Raw genomic sequence first — 14406 nt, forward strand, 5'->3', positions numbered from 1 at the left:
TTTCAGGGGGCCAGCAACTGCGCGAAGCAACCCAGGACACGCCAAAACCCCCCAAGTGGAACATCGAGCCCGTGAGCCAGCTACACGCGGCTGACACGACGTCTCCGCAAGGCTGAACGGCCTTCACGAGACCAACCTCTGGACTTTTTGGACAACGGGCACCATGGGTCAGTGGTGGGATACTTCAAAGATTGACGCTACTGTCACGAGACAGTTCGTCTGTCAGTACCTCCTACCAGAAGAGATTGAGCGCCTAGGCCAACCACTAGCTTTTGGTGATGGTTTGACGGATGAGACGTACTGGGATTGGATCAACAACAAGGCCAAGCGCATCTTCTTGATTCTCGTCGACCTCAAGATTCCAGATCAGATCTTCGGCATCGTCGACGACTCGTGGGACGACCATGACCTACCCATATCTTCCGAGCATGTCGAGCGGCTTAGGTTGACGGCTCAGAGGGACGACAAGATTGAGCGCAAGTTTTTCTCTCGCCAGTTCACCTACCTTCTGAAGCCCTTCCAACGAGGCGACCACGTCGTCTTCAATGAGTACGAAATTGTTCCTCTCGAAGTCATTGAGCGCAGACCGGCGGGGAATACTTCGGTAGACAAGGTCGTCCTCCCCAACTGTCCCGGTACAGTCTTTTACCGACGCCGCATCCCGCTCGGGAACGGGTTCGGTCAGCTTTCCAAAGGCGAATTCGTCGAGATTATCAATAGCATCAGAGGGATCCAGAATGACCACTTGGTGTCTTACTACGCTTCATACACGCAGCTTGGGGCGGCATACGTCCTCTTCACCCCTGCTACCGACTCCAATCTGAAGTCTTTCTTTGGCAACACGCCATCCAATTTTAAGAATCTCTCTAAGAAGGAGCGGAGACGGACGATTATGAATTGGATCCTTTGTCTCGCTGACACTCTCGCCTACCTTCACAGTAGAAGGCTGTGCCATGGGAACATCAAACCTTCATCTATACTCTTCACCAGTCAACTCCACATCTTCTACTCGGATTTCACGAGACTAAACGCCGAGGTTTTAGCTGGTTACACGGACAAGAATTCGTTCGACCGGGAGTCATACGACTACGCAGCCCCGGAACAGTGGTTTCGCCCGACAGGCGGTCCGACAAGTCCTTTGGGCCGTATGGCGACAATGGCGATATCGACGTCTCCGGAAACGCACACCAACTTCTCCATCCCAAGGAGTGACAACCCGGGTAGCCCAAATGCGATGCTGAACACGCCCAACCCGCATCTGAACCCGCAAGCCGCCGACATCTTCTCCCTAGGTTGTGTCATCTTGGATCTGATGAGCTTCCTCGTCAAAAAGACAACAAAAAGTTTTGCCGCACATCGTGCTGCCAAGCACAAGACTCCCGGTCGTGGTGGTGCCGTATTGGATTCGTCATTTCACAAGAACCTCGGACAGGTCGAGTCCTGGATGTCGACACTAGCAAAAGAGGCGTCAAAGAAGGTCTCCGAATCCGACGGAGGCCTCGTGTTCCGGGGCATTGTACCACTAATGCACATTGTAGCCCGTATGCTGTCGGCGAATCCGATGGATCGACCCTCAGCGGCCGAGGTGCAAACACAAGTGTACCAGTTGTTGACCAAATACTGCGACATTAAGGAGCCTCACTGTGTTCATCAATATGGCGGCTGGGACTTTGGCATGTCGCACTTGCGCATACAGCCCATCAGCCCCAACGCCGAACTCATGCCGCAGCCTATCCGACAGAACTCAATACCGCAGCTGCCGCGACGTGGCAGCGAGAGCATCGGAAGCATCAGTCCGAGAGGGTTGTCCCATTCGAGAACGAACAGCAGCGGCGGTGTGTCGAATAACAGCGGGATGAGTAGTGCGGCAAGCAGCGATCAAGACCGAGATCTCGGACCCGGGTTCACTGCTATTCGGAATATCCGGGTACCGCCGGTACGATCACCCGGGCCATGGGACTCGAGCCCCGGGGTCCAGGGCGGACGTAGCGACCAAGCTCCAGTGTATTGAAACATTGCCCATCGAAGGGAGGCCCGAACGTATGGGCGAGGTACGACGGCTCATGAGCGATATTCAAACTTTTTTTTCCCCATTGGGTTGGCGCAGTCCCGATATCGATACCACACTACCGCCTGGTGTTTTGCATCAGAATCTCAATGTTAGATAAACAAGGGCAGGAAATGCGCGCTCGAGTGGTTATGACATGAGATGTTTTGATGGTGAACAAAATATTTTTTTTCCTCTCCTTTTTGTTGCTCAGCGATACCTCCGCCGCAATTGCCCACTGCAGACGGGTCTGCACACAACGCAAGCCCCAACCATGGTCGAAAAAAGAGAGGCCGAGATAGGAATGAAGATTCGATATTGAAATCATATACCCATAACGTCTTTGTTATTGTCGAATGTACCCCAATGGTCTCTTCCGACTACACTATGCGGGCTCCGAGCCGAGCCATGACAGCTTGTAGGGAGAGAGGGGCGGGGGCAAAGATGGGGAAAGAATGAATAGCGCGGGGACGGGAGGGACCACGAGGGGAGGAGGGGACGAAGTGGTCCCTTTTTGTACGTAAGGAGTTTGCTAGCAATAGCTTTCACCATCAATACGGACCAACCCAGGGTTCAATTCCGCTGGTTAAATGGAGCGAAGAATGGCATTATTCGTACCACTGGTTACGTGATGGCCGTGGATTCGTCGAATGGGCGGTTTACATGACAAACGGAATTCCAAAGAGGCTTTTTTTCCAGCAGGGGGGGGTCTCACAGGCTGTGAGGACTAAGGTAGTGAGGAGTAAGGTAAGTGAGGCTTTCTCCCACCTTATTCCTTTTGGGGATGTTGGGGTCGATGGCGGCGGCGGCGTGCCGCACGAGCAGCGGCTGCAACATTGCGGTAAGCACTGAGTTTTGCAGCAAATCACAATCGATTAGTTTGGCACGCTTGTTGGTTTGTCTACCCCCCCTGACAGAGAAGGTAGAGTTTGGAAGAGCTGTTTTGGGCGGCGGGAGAGTGGGCAGACTGAACCGGGCAACAAACAGGCTCTATGGGGCTTTTGTGCAAATGATGGGCTGGATTAGAATGGTATTCCGAGCTGCTTGTGTCTTTTTTTCGTCTGCTGTATTACGGGTGATTAACCTGCTCGCGCATCCCTGTGAAGGCGGATGAACCCCGCGTTTTTGAAAGAGGGAAACCCAAAATAGGATACACGTGGGGGATATGAAGTGAAGAGTGTTTGGCGGTTGAAGTGATGCGGCGACTGGTTCTTCGTGGAAAGGAAAGGTGCCTATTTATTCATACAGAGTAGGATGCGGCTGTGTTCGAGTGAAATCCACGGAGTTTTCTCCTGAATCTAGTATTGAGTCTTGATGTTGTTCAGGAGCTTGGGAATGCTGTTCGGGTGCTACTCTCCGAGTTTGGGTTCCCAGGTCTGTGGGTATCTTGTGCGTAAATCGATTGGTATAGGAATCGAACATTGAACTTGGACGTGTTTCCCATAAATGCCCACGCCTTTTATTTATTTTTTACCTTTAAATTTTTGGGTGTGTTTATTTTACGTTGACATGTCCGGGACAGTCGTTCCCAAGTTGTAGTAGAGGATAAAGCTGGAGGTGATAAAGAAACCCCCCGGGATAAACCAGGTCGAGCGATCTTGAACCCTCTAGGTTACTTTTGCAGAATGTGTGGATATCTTGGGGATATATATGCTTGATGGTAGAGACTGGCGGGGAGGATTCGTTGGTCTCGACTTACATCGCTGTGGTGAACTGCGAAAAGAGATGAACAATGAGGAGGGAGAGTAGTGCGCTCATTGCCATTCTTTCTGGCTGCACCGAACACATGGAATTATCTGTAATGAGTCTACCTGCCTGATTTTCTATTCCCACACAGAATGGTATCCTGCATAGCTGACTGTTCCTCGCCTATGGGTGCAACGGGGTTCGATGCCGTTGGACAAGTTTGGAAACTCTCGGCGATAGGTCCGGCATGGCCTCGAGTGCCACTTTATCTCCGGAAGTTTCCTTTTCTTGCACAAAATTGAGACAGCGGGAGCCGAATTGTAAGGACTCAGTTTCTCATAGTTTTCTGAGGGAGAGGGAGCTACTTGTTTGTCTGGAGTCTGGCTCAGTATAGTCATGTGCGGTCTGTGATCTTGACGTTCTAGGTGCTTGGAAGTCGGCACGTCTTCTCGGAAAAGCCATGATACTGCTCAATCGTAGTTTGTGAAGAATACAGAATAGGTTTGTCCATGCTCCAGTTGCTCCGGGTTAAGATGTAATGGCAATTCCAGGTAGATATGATGTTTTTCGTTGAACCAGGTTGCCGGTCGGAATATGATATAGAAGTTCGTCTATCCATCTCTTTGAAAGTAACACCAGTTTTCTCTAGGTATGTAACATATTTACCCGTTTTGAAGAGGTTAGGTAGGCATTTACACACACTGAGTCCGTGTTATTAGTCCAGTATCTCCTCGACTTGGAAATCCTGCCTATAGGCATGTTTGAGAACTTCCGCATTCCACACTCTTTTCACAATATTCCCAAGCAATTCCTCATACCGAAGAAGTCAAGTTTCGTGGCATTGCAAGAAACGAAAACGAGAATGGAAATCCAAGGTGAACAAATTCTGCTGGAGATGCGGCGGATCAATCAGCTCAGAGACAATACACTTGCACCTAACTCCATACCCCATCTCAAACGCGCCCGACAACATCGCAGCATGGCGGCCACTCAATCCAAACCGTTGTACATCGGCGCGAGACTCATTGGCTTATGAGATTGGGGTCACAGAGATCTCATCATGTGGCTATTTCATCTGTTGATGTTTCAAGAAGCGCGATGTCCTTCGCTCCTCACGGCTGTGTAAGTGAAGCACCCATGAGGAGTCAGTTCAGTTTCCGACCATAAGCTTAGCCTCAAATATGAAGCTTTGAGAAGACATCTCTTCAATACTTTTACTCTTATGCAGCGAGTCGTTCATCAGCCATAAAGAAGTAAATCCCTCTTCGCTTGATTCTCGCCGATACTCGTTCCGGACGTACGATGGCCCGACTTTGGACGATGTCAACATCTTGCCACACCCTTCTAAGTGGTTCTTTGCCACAAGTTCCTCGTCAAAAAAAAAAAAGAGTACATACCCGCCCCGATCAACGTCATGACGATCCGTGATAAAAATCCGGTCAAGGCCGCTTTGCTGACATGACTGGAGGGGGAACATACTCTCAGCATAGTCTAGCTACCTCTTCATCTAGTCTAGGCTATGAGCTTCCATAGACGCTCTGGCTGGCTGCCTTTGACGAATACTGACCTGGACACCTCGAGAATCTTCAAGGAAGTCATAACATCTTACCTTTCTCAATGTAGCGGCTGTGGGATCACGCAAATGGTAACATGAAGCGAGCCCCTGGCTTGAATGATCCTTTACTGAGCCTAGTTTATATGAGCTGAGAACTTAATTGGCAAAACCCCTTGGGCTGATGATTGTAATGCCGCCTCGTTCACGATCAATTATTATCAAAATGAGTTGTCGGTAGTATAGGGAGGAGAGTGCTTGCACCGCTTGGCTTGCTCAGTGAGCTCTACCGGTTTTCATGTCTCACTATTTCCGCGCAGTCCCACAGAAAGGAACACAAATAGATGAAGAAACCAAGAGGCTTCTGAGGGACCCCTCAACTGTATGGTTCTTCAGGTAGCGAACGCTCAGGGTTCTCGACTTCTTGGCTAGAACTCGGGGAAGGTTCGCCAGTAGATCGAGTTGACGGAGCAGCGCGTATCTCGACAACTTTTGAGCGAGAAAGGATGACAGATCACCAAGTAAGAAGCCTGCGTGCATTCTCAAACAAAGGCAGAAGGGAAGACGCCGTTGTTTGTATCTATATAGGAACGTCGAAGACTGTCCTCAATAAATTTCATAGCGAAAGCAGGCCGTTAAACGTAGACTAAGTCAGGCTCATAACCACAGGAGCTGATGAGTAGTTTCCCTCTACAACTGGGCTCTTCTCACCAACCCAATGCTTGTTACATCTGTACTTGATAAGGACTCTCCAAAGAGGAAGCGACAAGTAATATTCACATTACGCCTCGACTGAGAACGCCAACGGGCTTACACCATACAGTCAGGGCGGTTGATGCACAGTCGCCAAGTTCACGATGAGTCTGTATCCACCCTCCCTACCGACCAGAAGAAAACAGATCTCACTACAATTTAGTCATCTGCCCTTGCATTGTTCAATATCTTTAGAATTGTTCTAAAGATATTGCCCTTCCCAGGTCCAATGCATGGAAATAAGGGACCTTGCGGCAAGGGCCGACAGCGACAGAGAAGGGATATCGATCAGCGTTTTTTTCTTCGTCAACCGTGAACCAGAACCACGTTGCACAGGCATCACGTCTTCTCCCTACTTCCCTACCCAAAACGAACGAAAAAAGGTTCAAGGCCACAGCCGGGAACCACCCCAATAACTCTGCTGCGACCACTTGGTGGCTTTGCGGGAAGCAGACGTCAACCCCCGTTTCGCGTTGCCACTGAACCAGGGGAGGGAGGGGCACTTCGATGCTCGACTAGGTAGGCAGACTCGGAAGTTGCAACCTCAGAGTCGCAGCTGGGATTCGTCGTTTGTTGGTAGGCATGGCATGGCATGCGGGGACTGGAAGTGGAGGTGGGTTGAGGATCTACCTCTCTGGAACATGCCGAATGCGCAGGCTTCCATGTTGCATTTGGGCGAGCGACACGGCGGGAGAGACAGACCAGAGCTTCTTGCTTCGCATAGTGTGTTCGTTGGCTGCATCTGGCTTCATCTTGGGAGGTGGCCGGGGAAAAGCGTGGCCGCCACGTCTTCGGGGCAACGCCCCGAAGCCGTCCCAAAACTGGACTCGTCGGTGTAGAACTGGCCGACTACAGTAGCTTAGCTCCCCGCACCATTGGTTTCTCTTGTCGGCTTTCTGGACGAGGGACGAGGACAAAAGCCAAGCGATTCGAGTGCCGGACGATGGGATGGGATTCTGAGAGGCTAACCTAGCCTTATTCTGGAAGTGAGGTGTCACTGCCCTTATCTTCGCCCAGACCGAGAGAGCAGATCGCCCGTCGCTTTTTTGATGGGCGCGCGGCGTTTGCTTGGCAATTGACCTGCCCGTTAGACCCTTACTATTCCCCGCTGGACTCGATGTCTGCCCATCGAATGCTGACGGCACTCAAGTGTCGAGCAGCAACACCCCCCGCCTTCGTCAATCTGTACGGATACTCCGTATGGATACTTGAACTGCTAATAACTCTCACGGATGCCGCGGAGGCAGGCGGGGAAGGTCGAGTCGAGCTTGTTAATGGAGCGACGAGGGGGTTTCCCTTCATGTTTCAGCCCATGCAGGGTGCCGGCCAGAAGGGAGCTTTTGTGCTGCTTGCAAATAAATGTTCTGACAGCTTGCCAAACGAGATGGAGAGGTCATGATGAGATTATCGACAGTGGTATCAAATGCATGTTTCACTGAGACGGTCAGTTGCCGAAGGCTCGTTACCATGGCAGCTCTCCTCTTCGACGAAACCATTTCGTCGCCGTGTTACAAATAAGAAGGCTCCTTTGGACTTCGCATTGCTTTCTTTCGTCGTGTTATCATTGCTCCTGTTGGATGAGCAACACGCGGCGGGGTGCGCCGCAAGTGAATGCAAACGTCTACACTGATGCAGCTGACGGCCCATTGCATCACCTCTCTGCGGCATGCCACCTTCTTCAATGCTACGACGCATCACTTGCGACGGGCAATGGCAGAGAAGATGCGGCCAAGAGGCTCCTCGGAGGGATCCAACGACGGATTCGCCCAGGGTGTCAAGGTGCCGCAATGCGACGAAGCTGACGCCTGGGTCCACAGGTGACATCAATTCGCTCTCTGTTTGTTGCGAACCCTCTCCCTGAGTCCCTGGACTCCCTGCTCTTCAGATCAGTGGGCTCGCGGTCAGAGGGAGTCAAGGTGTTCCTCGAACGAAACAGAAGCCCAGATTTTTCACTTCTTTTTTTGCAGTGGCCGTTGCAACCCTCGCCGGATAAGGTCCACAGGTAGTGAACGGGACCGGGGGTTAAGCTTACCCTTGTCCGTGTCAACGCTTGCCTGACTGCAGGGCCAAGAGGGATTTTCAATGAGACGCTGCGATCAGAGTGTTGCGTCATACTCATTATCCGGAAGCCATTATTGCTAGGCCACTCTTTCCTGCCGTGTAGCCGCCCTCGACCTTGGGGGCTGTTGAATACACCGCGAACAGGAAATGAAGACGGGAAAAAGGCCAATTTCCAGCCGCACCCTGTGGGATGACCATCGCTAATCTGGAGAGGTATCCCCGCAAGGTGGTCTAGGCGAGCCGGTGAAGAAGCAGAGGACATTAAGCAAGTAAATCGCGTCGAGGCTAGCCGTGATGAGCTGGGGGTGAGGACGGAGTTTTCGCCGTTACGTTGAAAGCTCGGGTAGCAGGGACCAGCTGGCAAAAAGCGGTTCGTTCGTTGAGGACGACCTAATCCCAGCACTGGTCGTCGCAATTGGGAGGAGGCATCCAACTTGAAGATGGCAGAGGCGAGGCAAGGCATTGTGGCGAGTTGAATGCCTCGCTGTCGGCGTCCTCGTTCGTCGTTGGCTGCATTTTGTCGGAGCACTAAATTTCTGGCTGACAGCCTAGCATTAGCAGCCACCCCTCAGCCAGAATAGCTCGGTCCGTTTCCCAGGTGCCCGACTCGTGTTCGAGTGGACGTGTGGCTACGCGAGGCTAGTGAGAGGCGACGAAAAGTGGCGGGCTATTTTATCGGACTGGGACAGCAAAGAAACCGGTCTGGTTGGGCAGGCGTCAAAGACGGCGTGGCTTCGGGTGGATGGCGCCATGTTGTTTGTAGCCGTGGGGGCAAAAGAAAGAAACGACGGCCGAGTTTGCTTTTGTGTCTTCATTGTCTGTAGTCTGGAGATTGAAACAAGGGCAGAGAGTCTAGGAGTAGTACCCGCAACTCCGTGCCGACCCTGTGAGGTTATTTCCTTGATCGATTGAGTGAGGGGGGATATGCTTGTGTATCTGTAATTGTTGTGGACTCTGGAGGCAGAGAGGAGGGCGGGAAGAATCGAAGGATTCCGATGAAAATCATCAGCCCTGGAGGAGAGATGTCATAGCTGTCAACCAAGACCAAGAAAAGACGCGTCTGCATCTTGTAGACCCAGCCTGCTTACTGGGTGACTCCTCCTCTGGTGTTGCGTCTTGCATCACCCACCCGCGTTGCCCCCAATGAGGCCGACCAACGCCGCCGGTCTCTCTGCAGCAGGCAGTCCATGTCGAGTCGGTTGTGTGTCGAGTGAGAAAGGCCAGGGTGTTGAGACCAGTCAGAGTCAAGACTTTTGTGACTCCGGAGTCTCTGGACCACTCTTGGGCCGGGCGACAATCAAGATAGGCCGTCTTCACCCCTGGCCCGCCGCCAATGGCACAACATGGCGCACCTCCATTGATCCAGACCCATGCAGTCGGCCTTGTTGCTTCAAGCTTGAACTCCTGGTTCGTTTTTCCCTCGTTGCGCACCTAACGCACCCCTGCCGCCGTCGTTTCCCACCCTAGACCAGGCTCCGTGGCTCCTTGCTAGCACCAGAGCGAGCTCCAAGCTTCTCGTCTTAGGCAGTTTTCTCATCCGTTTGGCACTCCACGTGTGTGGAGAGGTGGGATGGGATTCCAAAAAGAGCAAGAGAGGAACGTAGTTACTTGTAAGAACGCCAGCAGGGGTAAAGAAAAGAGAGTGGAAAAAAATGCAGTCTGCAGGGCCTTGTTGTTCGGTGTGTCTCCCGCGTTGAGCTGCAGTAGCAAAGCTGGGACAATAAAATCGATAGCTTCCCTCCCCGTCCCCCTGGCAAGGTGTTCCCATCATCTTGAGGTGAGGCTGTTGCTTATCCACGATACCTGAAAGGCGAATTCTCTTTCCTTCCACCTCGTCTGAACGACGTCCAACACTGTTGCTGCCCTGTTTGGATCTTTCTGTCGTTTTCGCCAAGAACGGACGTCGGTTGCGGTGTGATAGTGTCGCCTTGTACGACATTGTAATCGCGAAAGAAGGAATTGGTTGCGGTTGGCGCACGACGAATACTCGACAAAATCGAAGGAAGGAACACGACAACTTGTGAAGACCTGCAAGAAAAGAGGCAACCACGGCCAACAGTCATTACTTTCCTCGCCTGGCAAAAGCACCTGCTCTTTTCAGCATTCGCCCTGCTGAGGTGTTCTTCGCCATTAATTCGATATCTCCCGTCGGAGCGAGCTACAACCAACAACTCTCGATTCCCAACATCATCACCAGTTACTTAGTCTTTTTTTTTTTTTTTGGCTTGCTTGGGAGCCGCAGCACTAAGGCATCAGCATCCTCATCATTTGTCGCATCCTCACCATTGCTGTATTTGCTAGTCGAAGCTTATCAGGAGGATTTCTTTGCGATTACTCCTTCATCATGCGAGTCTCCAAGCTCGTCTCGGCATTATTGCTTGGCACCGCCGCAGCTCTCGCACCAATCGAGATTGTAGGCAGCAAATTCTTCGACGAGAGCGGCAAGCAATGGTTCATGAAGGGTACGCCAATCATCCACTGCCGTTTTGACTAGAATCCTCTGGACTGACGCAATCACAGGCATTGCATACCAATTGACACCAGGTTAGCCCAGCCTGTCTGAATGCACACTTACAAAGCCCACTGTCTAACACCAAAGCTTATCCAGATGACCCACTGGTTGATACTGATCAATGCACCCGCGACGCCAACCTCATGAAGGCGCTGGGTACCAACGCAATTCGCGTTTACCACGTTGACTCCAGCGCAAATCACGACGGGTGCATGGCTGCCTTTGACAAGGCCGGCATATACACCCTCATCGACTTGGACACCTTTGACTCGTACATTCTTCCTGTTGGTGCCGCCCTGTTCTGTCATACTTCCTGCTCACGTGCTTTGACTAACAAGAGGTTTAGAATACCCCTTACTGGAACGAGACGCAGTTCAACGCGTACGCCAAGGTAATGGACAACTTTGCGAAATACGACAATGTTCTCGGCTTCTTCATTGGCAATGAGATCATTGCGCTTCCCACTCAGTCCCAGGTCGCCCCTTTCATGAAGGCTGCTGCGCGAGACATGAAGGCCTACCGCGACAAGAAGGGTTATCGCAAGATCCCGGTCGGCTACTCCGCGGCAGACATTGCTGAATTGCGACCCATGCTCCAGGACTACCTGACCTGTGGCGGAAAGCCAGAGGACAACATCGACTTTTTCGGACTCAACTCGTACGAGTGGTGCGACCCAAACACGTACGAGACCTCGGGATACACAAACCTGCAAGCTATGGCCGAGAAGTTTCCTGTGCCCATCTTCTTCACAGAAACTGGATGCATCACAGGCCAAGGCCCGCGTACGTGGGACGATCAGAACGCCATCTTCAGCCAGCCCATGGTCAATGACTGGAGTGGAGCCATGGTTTACGAATGGATTTACGAGGAGAATCGATACGGCATCGTATCATACGGACCCGAAGTCTCCAAGACCATTACCGCTGACGACGTATACGATGGCTTTACCCGCAAAGGCACTCCAACCCCCAGAGCCCCCGAGTTCCAGAATCTGCAGGCCAAATGGGCCACCATCACTCCCTCAGGAGTCGCGAAATCAAACTATAACCCGACAAGTGTCTCTACCCGCGATTGTCCCAAAGCCACGGGGGGTTGGTTGGTGGACGGAAACGTCCGTCTTCCTACTCTCGGAGAGACGTTTAAGGGCAGCTTTTCTTCGAGCCCGACAGGATCAGTGACTTCGGGCTCAAGCACCAGCGCTTCCGCAGCGCCCACACAATCCGCCGAGTCCTCGGCACCCGAGAGACCTTCGGGATCTGGTACCAAGCAAATCGCCGGCATGGCTGTTGGCTTGGTTGGTGTCATGATCTTCTTCACTGTGTGGATGTAATTGACCACGAAAACATATCTTCTTCTTCTGTACATCTTGTGCATTCACTTTTACGACGGATTGGATTATGGATTATACCCCATTTGCGAATACACGGAAGCTTCGTATTGAAGCAGGGCATTTTTCAAGGCGTTGATAGCAAGAGGACGGGCGTACGGAGACTCGTTTCTAGACTTGCAAAGGGGTTGGTCAACTTTGCTCCATATTTGCTGGGAAAAAGGGTGGTCTGCCGGGAGAGCTAATCGTCACCAAGGGTCCTTCGAAAGCCATTTCCTTGGGAAAAGAAACGACGATGGAGATGGATTAATAAATAATACCCTGTCAGAGAACAACATAGAGAGGCCCTCCTAGGAGACCTTGAGTTATGATGATGGCAAGAGCCTCTCCAAATACAATAGACACCGATTTCCGATGTAAACGCACTTCTCCTTCCACATATATTGACGTTCTGATGTCGGCGGACTAACATCCATTGCAACTGCCTTGACGAGTTGCTACCGTGCCATCTACTGCGGGAAATCTATTTGCAATCTGTCGCCCCTGCGACTACCATGAAGCTTTCGTATTCAGGAGGAAGGAGAGCCTCATGATCTCGAAAATCAGTCCGAGGAAGCTTCTCTGAGACTGGCCTCCGTTATGGAGATCTATGTATCTCCCACTCGGCACCGCACAATCATTCGAGCCTTCTTAGCTAACGAGGCATGCCATATCTCAATCATCAGCATCCTTCAACGAACAACATTCCCCAAGAAATCAACGGACCCCAAGCTTCGACTAGCAGCATCGACATCATGTCCTTCTTCTTCTTTTGCAACCCTCTTCCCGAGACTACCCCCAAGCACGCTCCAAGAGAGACGACGCATCACGAACCCGACCATCATCATAAAGCGGCCAAACCACACGGCCATACCATCCACTTGCCGAGATGGTTCACATTCAGGAACTTCGTCTATCTTGTTATCGCAATCTGGACGATCATTGGCACTGTCTTCATAGCGGACTACATACGAACCCGAACAGGACATCAGGCGCTCTTTGATCATTCCATACAGGGTGCTTCGTCAGATCCCATGGTTGATGGTGATTACCAACCAAAGGTATGGACTCCATCAGCATTATTACTTGTGGTATTTGGCAGTGCCTGTGCTGATGTTGCTCTCGCGTTTAAGTACACTCCTCGAGCAACGATATCTGGAAGGCCATTCGTGAGAAGTCCGATGGTCATGGCTCCACGTACTAGCGTGGCAGGGTCCGATCAGGCGACTCTCGAAAACTTGTTGTTTGCTATTGCCGGTCCAAGTCTAGTTCTTCTGGAAGTGCTTCTATGAGTCCGCCTGAATTGAACATTGTGATGTCCGTCGAATCGAGAAAGCGGGCACCACAGCATCGCTGACACCAGGCGAGTCACGATGGACGAGATCATACGCCGCGGGTAAATGTCGATTCAGTTCTACTTTGCTGGAAGCACGAAACAAACCCCTTAAGGAAACAGTAGACTTTAGAGAAACGCGAGGAACACTACTTTTGGGAGGCGACACGGAGGGAATGGTGGCTGGATACTAGGAGTCCTTGATGACGCGGGAAGATCTTACCAACTCAGATCTTTTTGGTTGGGCTTACTGAGCAACTGCTCGGGAGCTCGCTCTTCCACTATGGCATTGAAGCATTTCATGCTGCCGAGCACAGCTTTCAAGCGCTTGCTTGAAAATACGTAGTATAGAGCGTTGCTTTATGGAATAGTATTACAGCAAAGGCAATGCCGCTTCATTTCTTCTTCCGTACCAGGCAGCCGCGTGGCGGACTCAGCGACAGCTTTTCACTTCACGTGTTTGAGAAGCTGATGTCGTAGGGGTCGGGATAGGCTGGAGAGGATCGAGGGGAGGTGTTATAGACCAGGGAGTTACTTGCCCTATTAGGATATGGGTATTTGGAGCGATTGTCGATGTTTGAACATCACGGCAAGACAGCAAACAGGAGACGACCAAGCCTGGAAGTGTGGCTGAGATCCTGGATCTCTGGAGCCAGTCGCAATTTTGGATCTGGAAAAGAGGAGATAGGATTGGTGATGGTTTGGTGATTTCCTGGTTCCCATTTCCGTTTGGTGGGTGGCCTCACGTCAGACGCGCTGTCACCATTCACTTATAACCTGTGGCACGGACTCATTCTTGTAGATCGAGGATGGGTTTCGTTGTGGACGGGTTGCATGAAGGGCTGCTGCCTTATGTGATGGTCTTGGGGGGGTATATTTGGAGGGCGCGTGTACGTTGTCGATGGGTTTGAAGCCTTTTGGTTTTCTGCGATGATCCAAGATGGGAGGTGTCATCTTGGGCTTAGTGCTTGGTGTTAAGAGAGGTTGACATGTTGCTAGGTGGGTGCAGACTTGGGAGAGGGAGGGAGCCTGTCAAACTATTTTCAGGCCGAGCTCGCGCAGTCAAAAATAGGTGTGTTCGATTTTTATTCTCAGC

General features: G+C 51.6%; 5 protein-coding genes across 5 annotated transcripts; 3 read left to right on the plus strand and 2 right to left on the minus strand.

Annotated features, from left to right (window-relative positions):
- Positions 1-163: 163 nt before the first annotated feature.
- BDZ83DRAFT_566233 (kinase domain-containing protein) lies at positions 164-2011 on the plus strand (the record flags this gene model as incomplete). Its single annotated transcript, XM_060503836.1, has 1 exon — positions 164-2011. One exon carries the CDS (start codon positions 164-166, stop codon positions 2009-2011), a length of 1848 nt encoding a protein of 615 aa, XP_060370643.1.
- Positions 2012-7625: 5614 nt separating this feature from the next.
- BDZ83DRAFT_375841 (uncharacterized protein) lies at positions 7626-8645 on the minus strand. Its single transcript, XM_060502678.1, has one exon. The coding sequence runs from the start codon at positions 8560-8562 to the stop codon at positions 7813-7815; it is 750 nt and encodes a 249-aa protein (XP_060370644.1). The 5' UTR covers positions 8563-8645; the 3' UTR covers positions 7626-7812.
- Positions 8646-10443: 1798 nt separating this feature from the next.
- Positions 10444-11941, plus strand: BDZ83DRAFT_566427 (glycolipid anchored surface protein; the record flags this gene model as incomplete). Its single annotated transcript, XM_060503849.1, has 3 exons — positions 10444-10561; positions 10708-10895; positions 10958-11941. The coding sequence occupies 3 exons, from the start codon at positions 10444-10446 to the stop codon at positions 11939-11941; spliced, it is 1290 nt and encodes a 429-aa protein (XP_060370645.1).
- A 559-nt stretch (positions 11942-12500) lies between these two features.
- BDZ83DRAFT_726419 (uncharacterized protein) lies at positions 12501-13944 on the plus strand (the record flags this gene model as incomplete). Its single annotated transcript, XM_060512760.1, has 2 exons — positions 12501-13038; positions 13858-13944. The coding sequence occupies exons 1-2, from the start codon at positions 12643-12645 to the stop codon at positions 13942-13944; spliced, it is 483 nt and encodes a 160-aa protein (XP_060370646.1). The 5' UTR covers positions 12501-12642.
- Positions 13904-14314, minus strand: BDZ83DRAFT_601665 (uncharacterized protein). The gene has a single exon (XM_060507117.1). It carries the CDS (start codon positions 14262-14264, stop codon positions 14070-14072), a length of 195 nt encoding a protein of 64 aa, XP_060370647.1. The 5' UTR covers positions 14265-14314; the 3' UTR covers positions 13904-14069.
- Between the last annotated feature and the right edge of the window lie 92 nt (positions 14315-14406).

Source organism: Colletotrichum acutatum (genome assembly GCF_030867785.1).
Source record: "Colletotrichum acutatum strain CBS 112980 chromosome Unknown BDZ83scaffold_6, whole genome shotgun sequence".
Classification (NCBI taxonomy): Eukaryota; Fungi; Ascomycota; class Sordariomycetes; order Glomerellales; family Glomerellaceae; genus Colletotrichum; species Colletotrichum acutatum.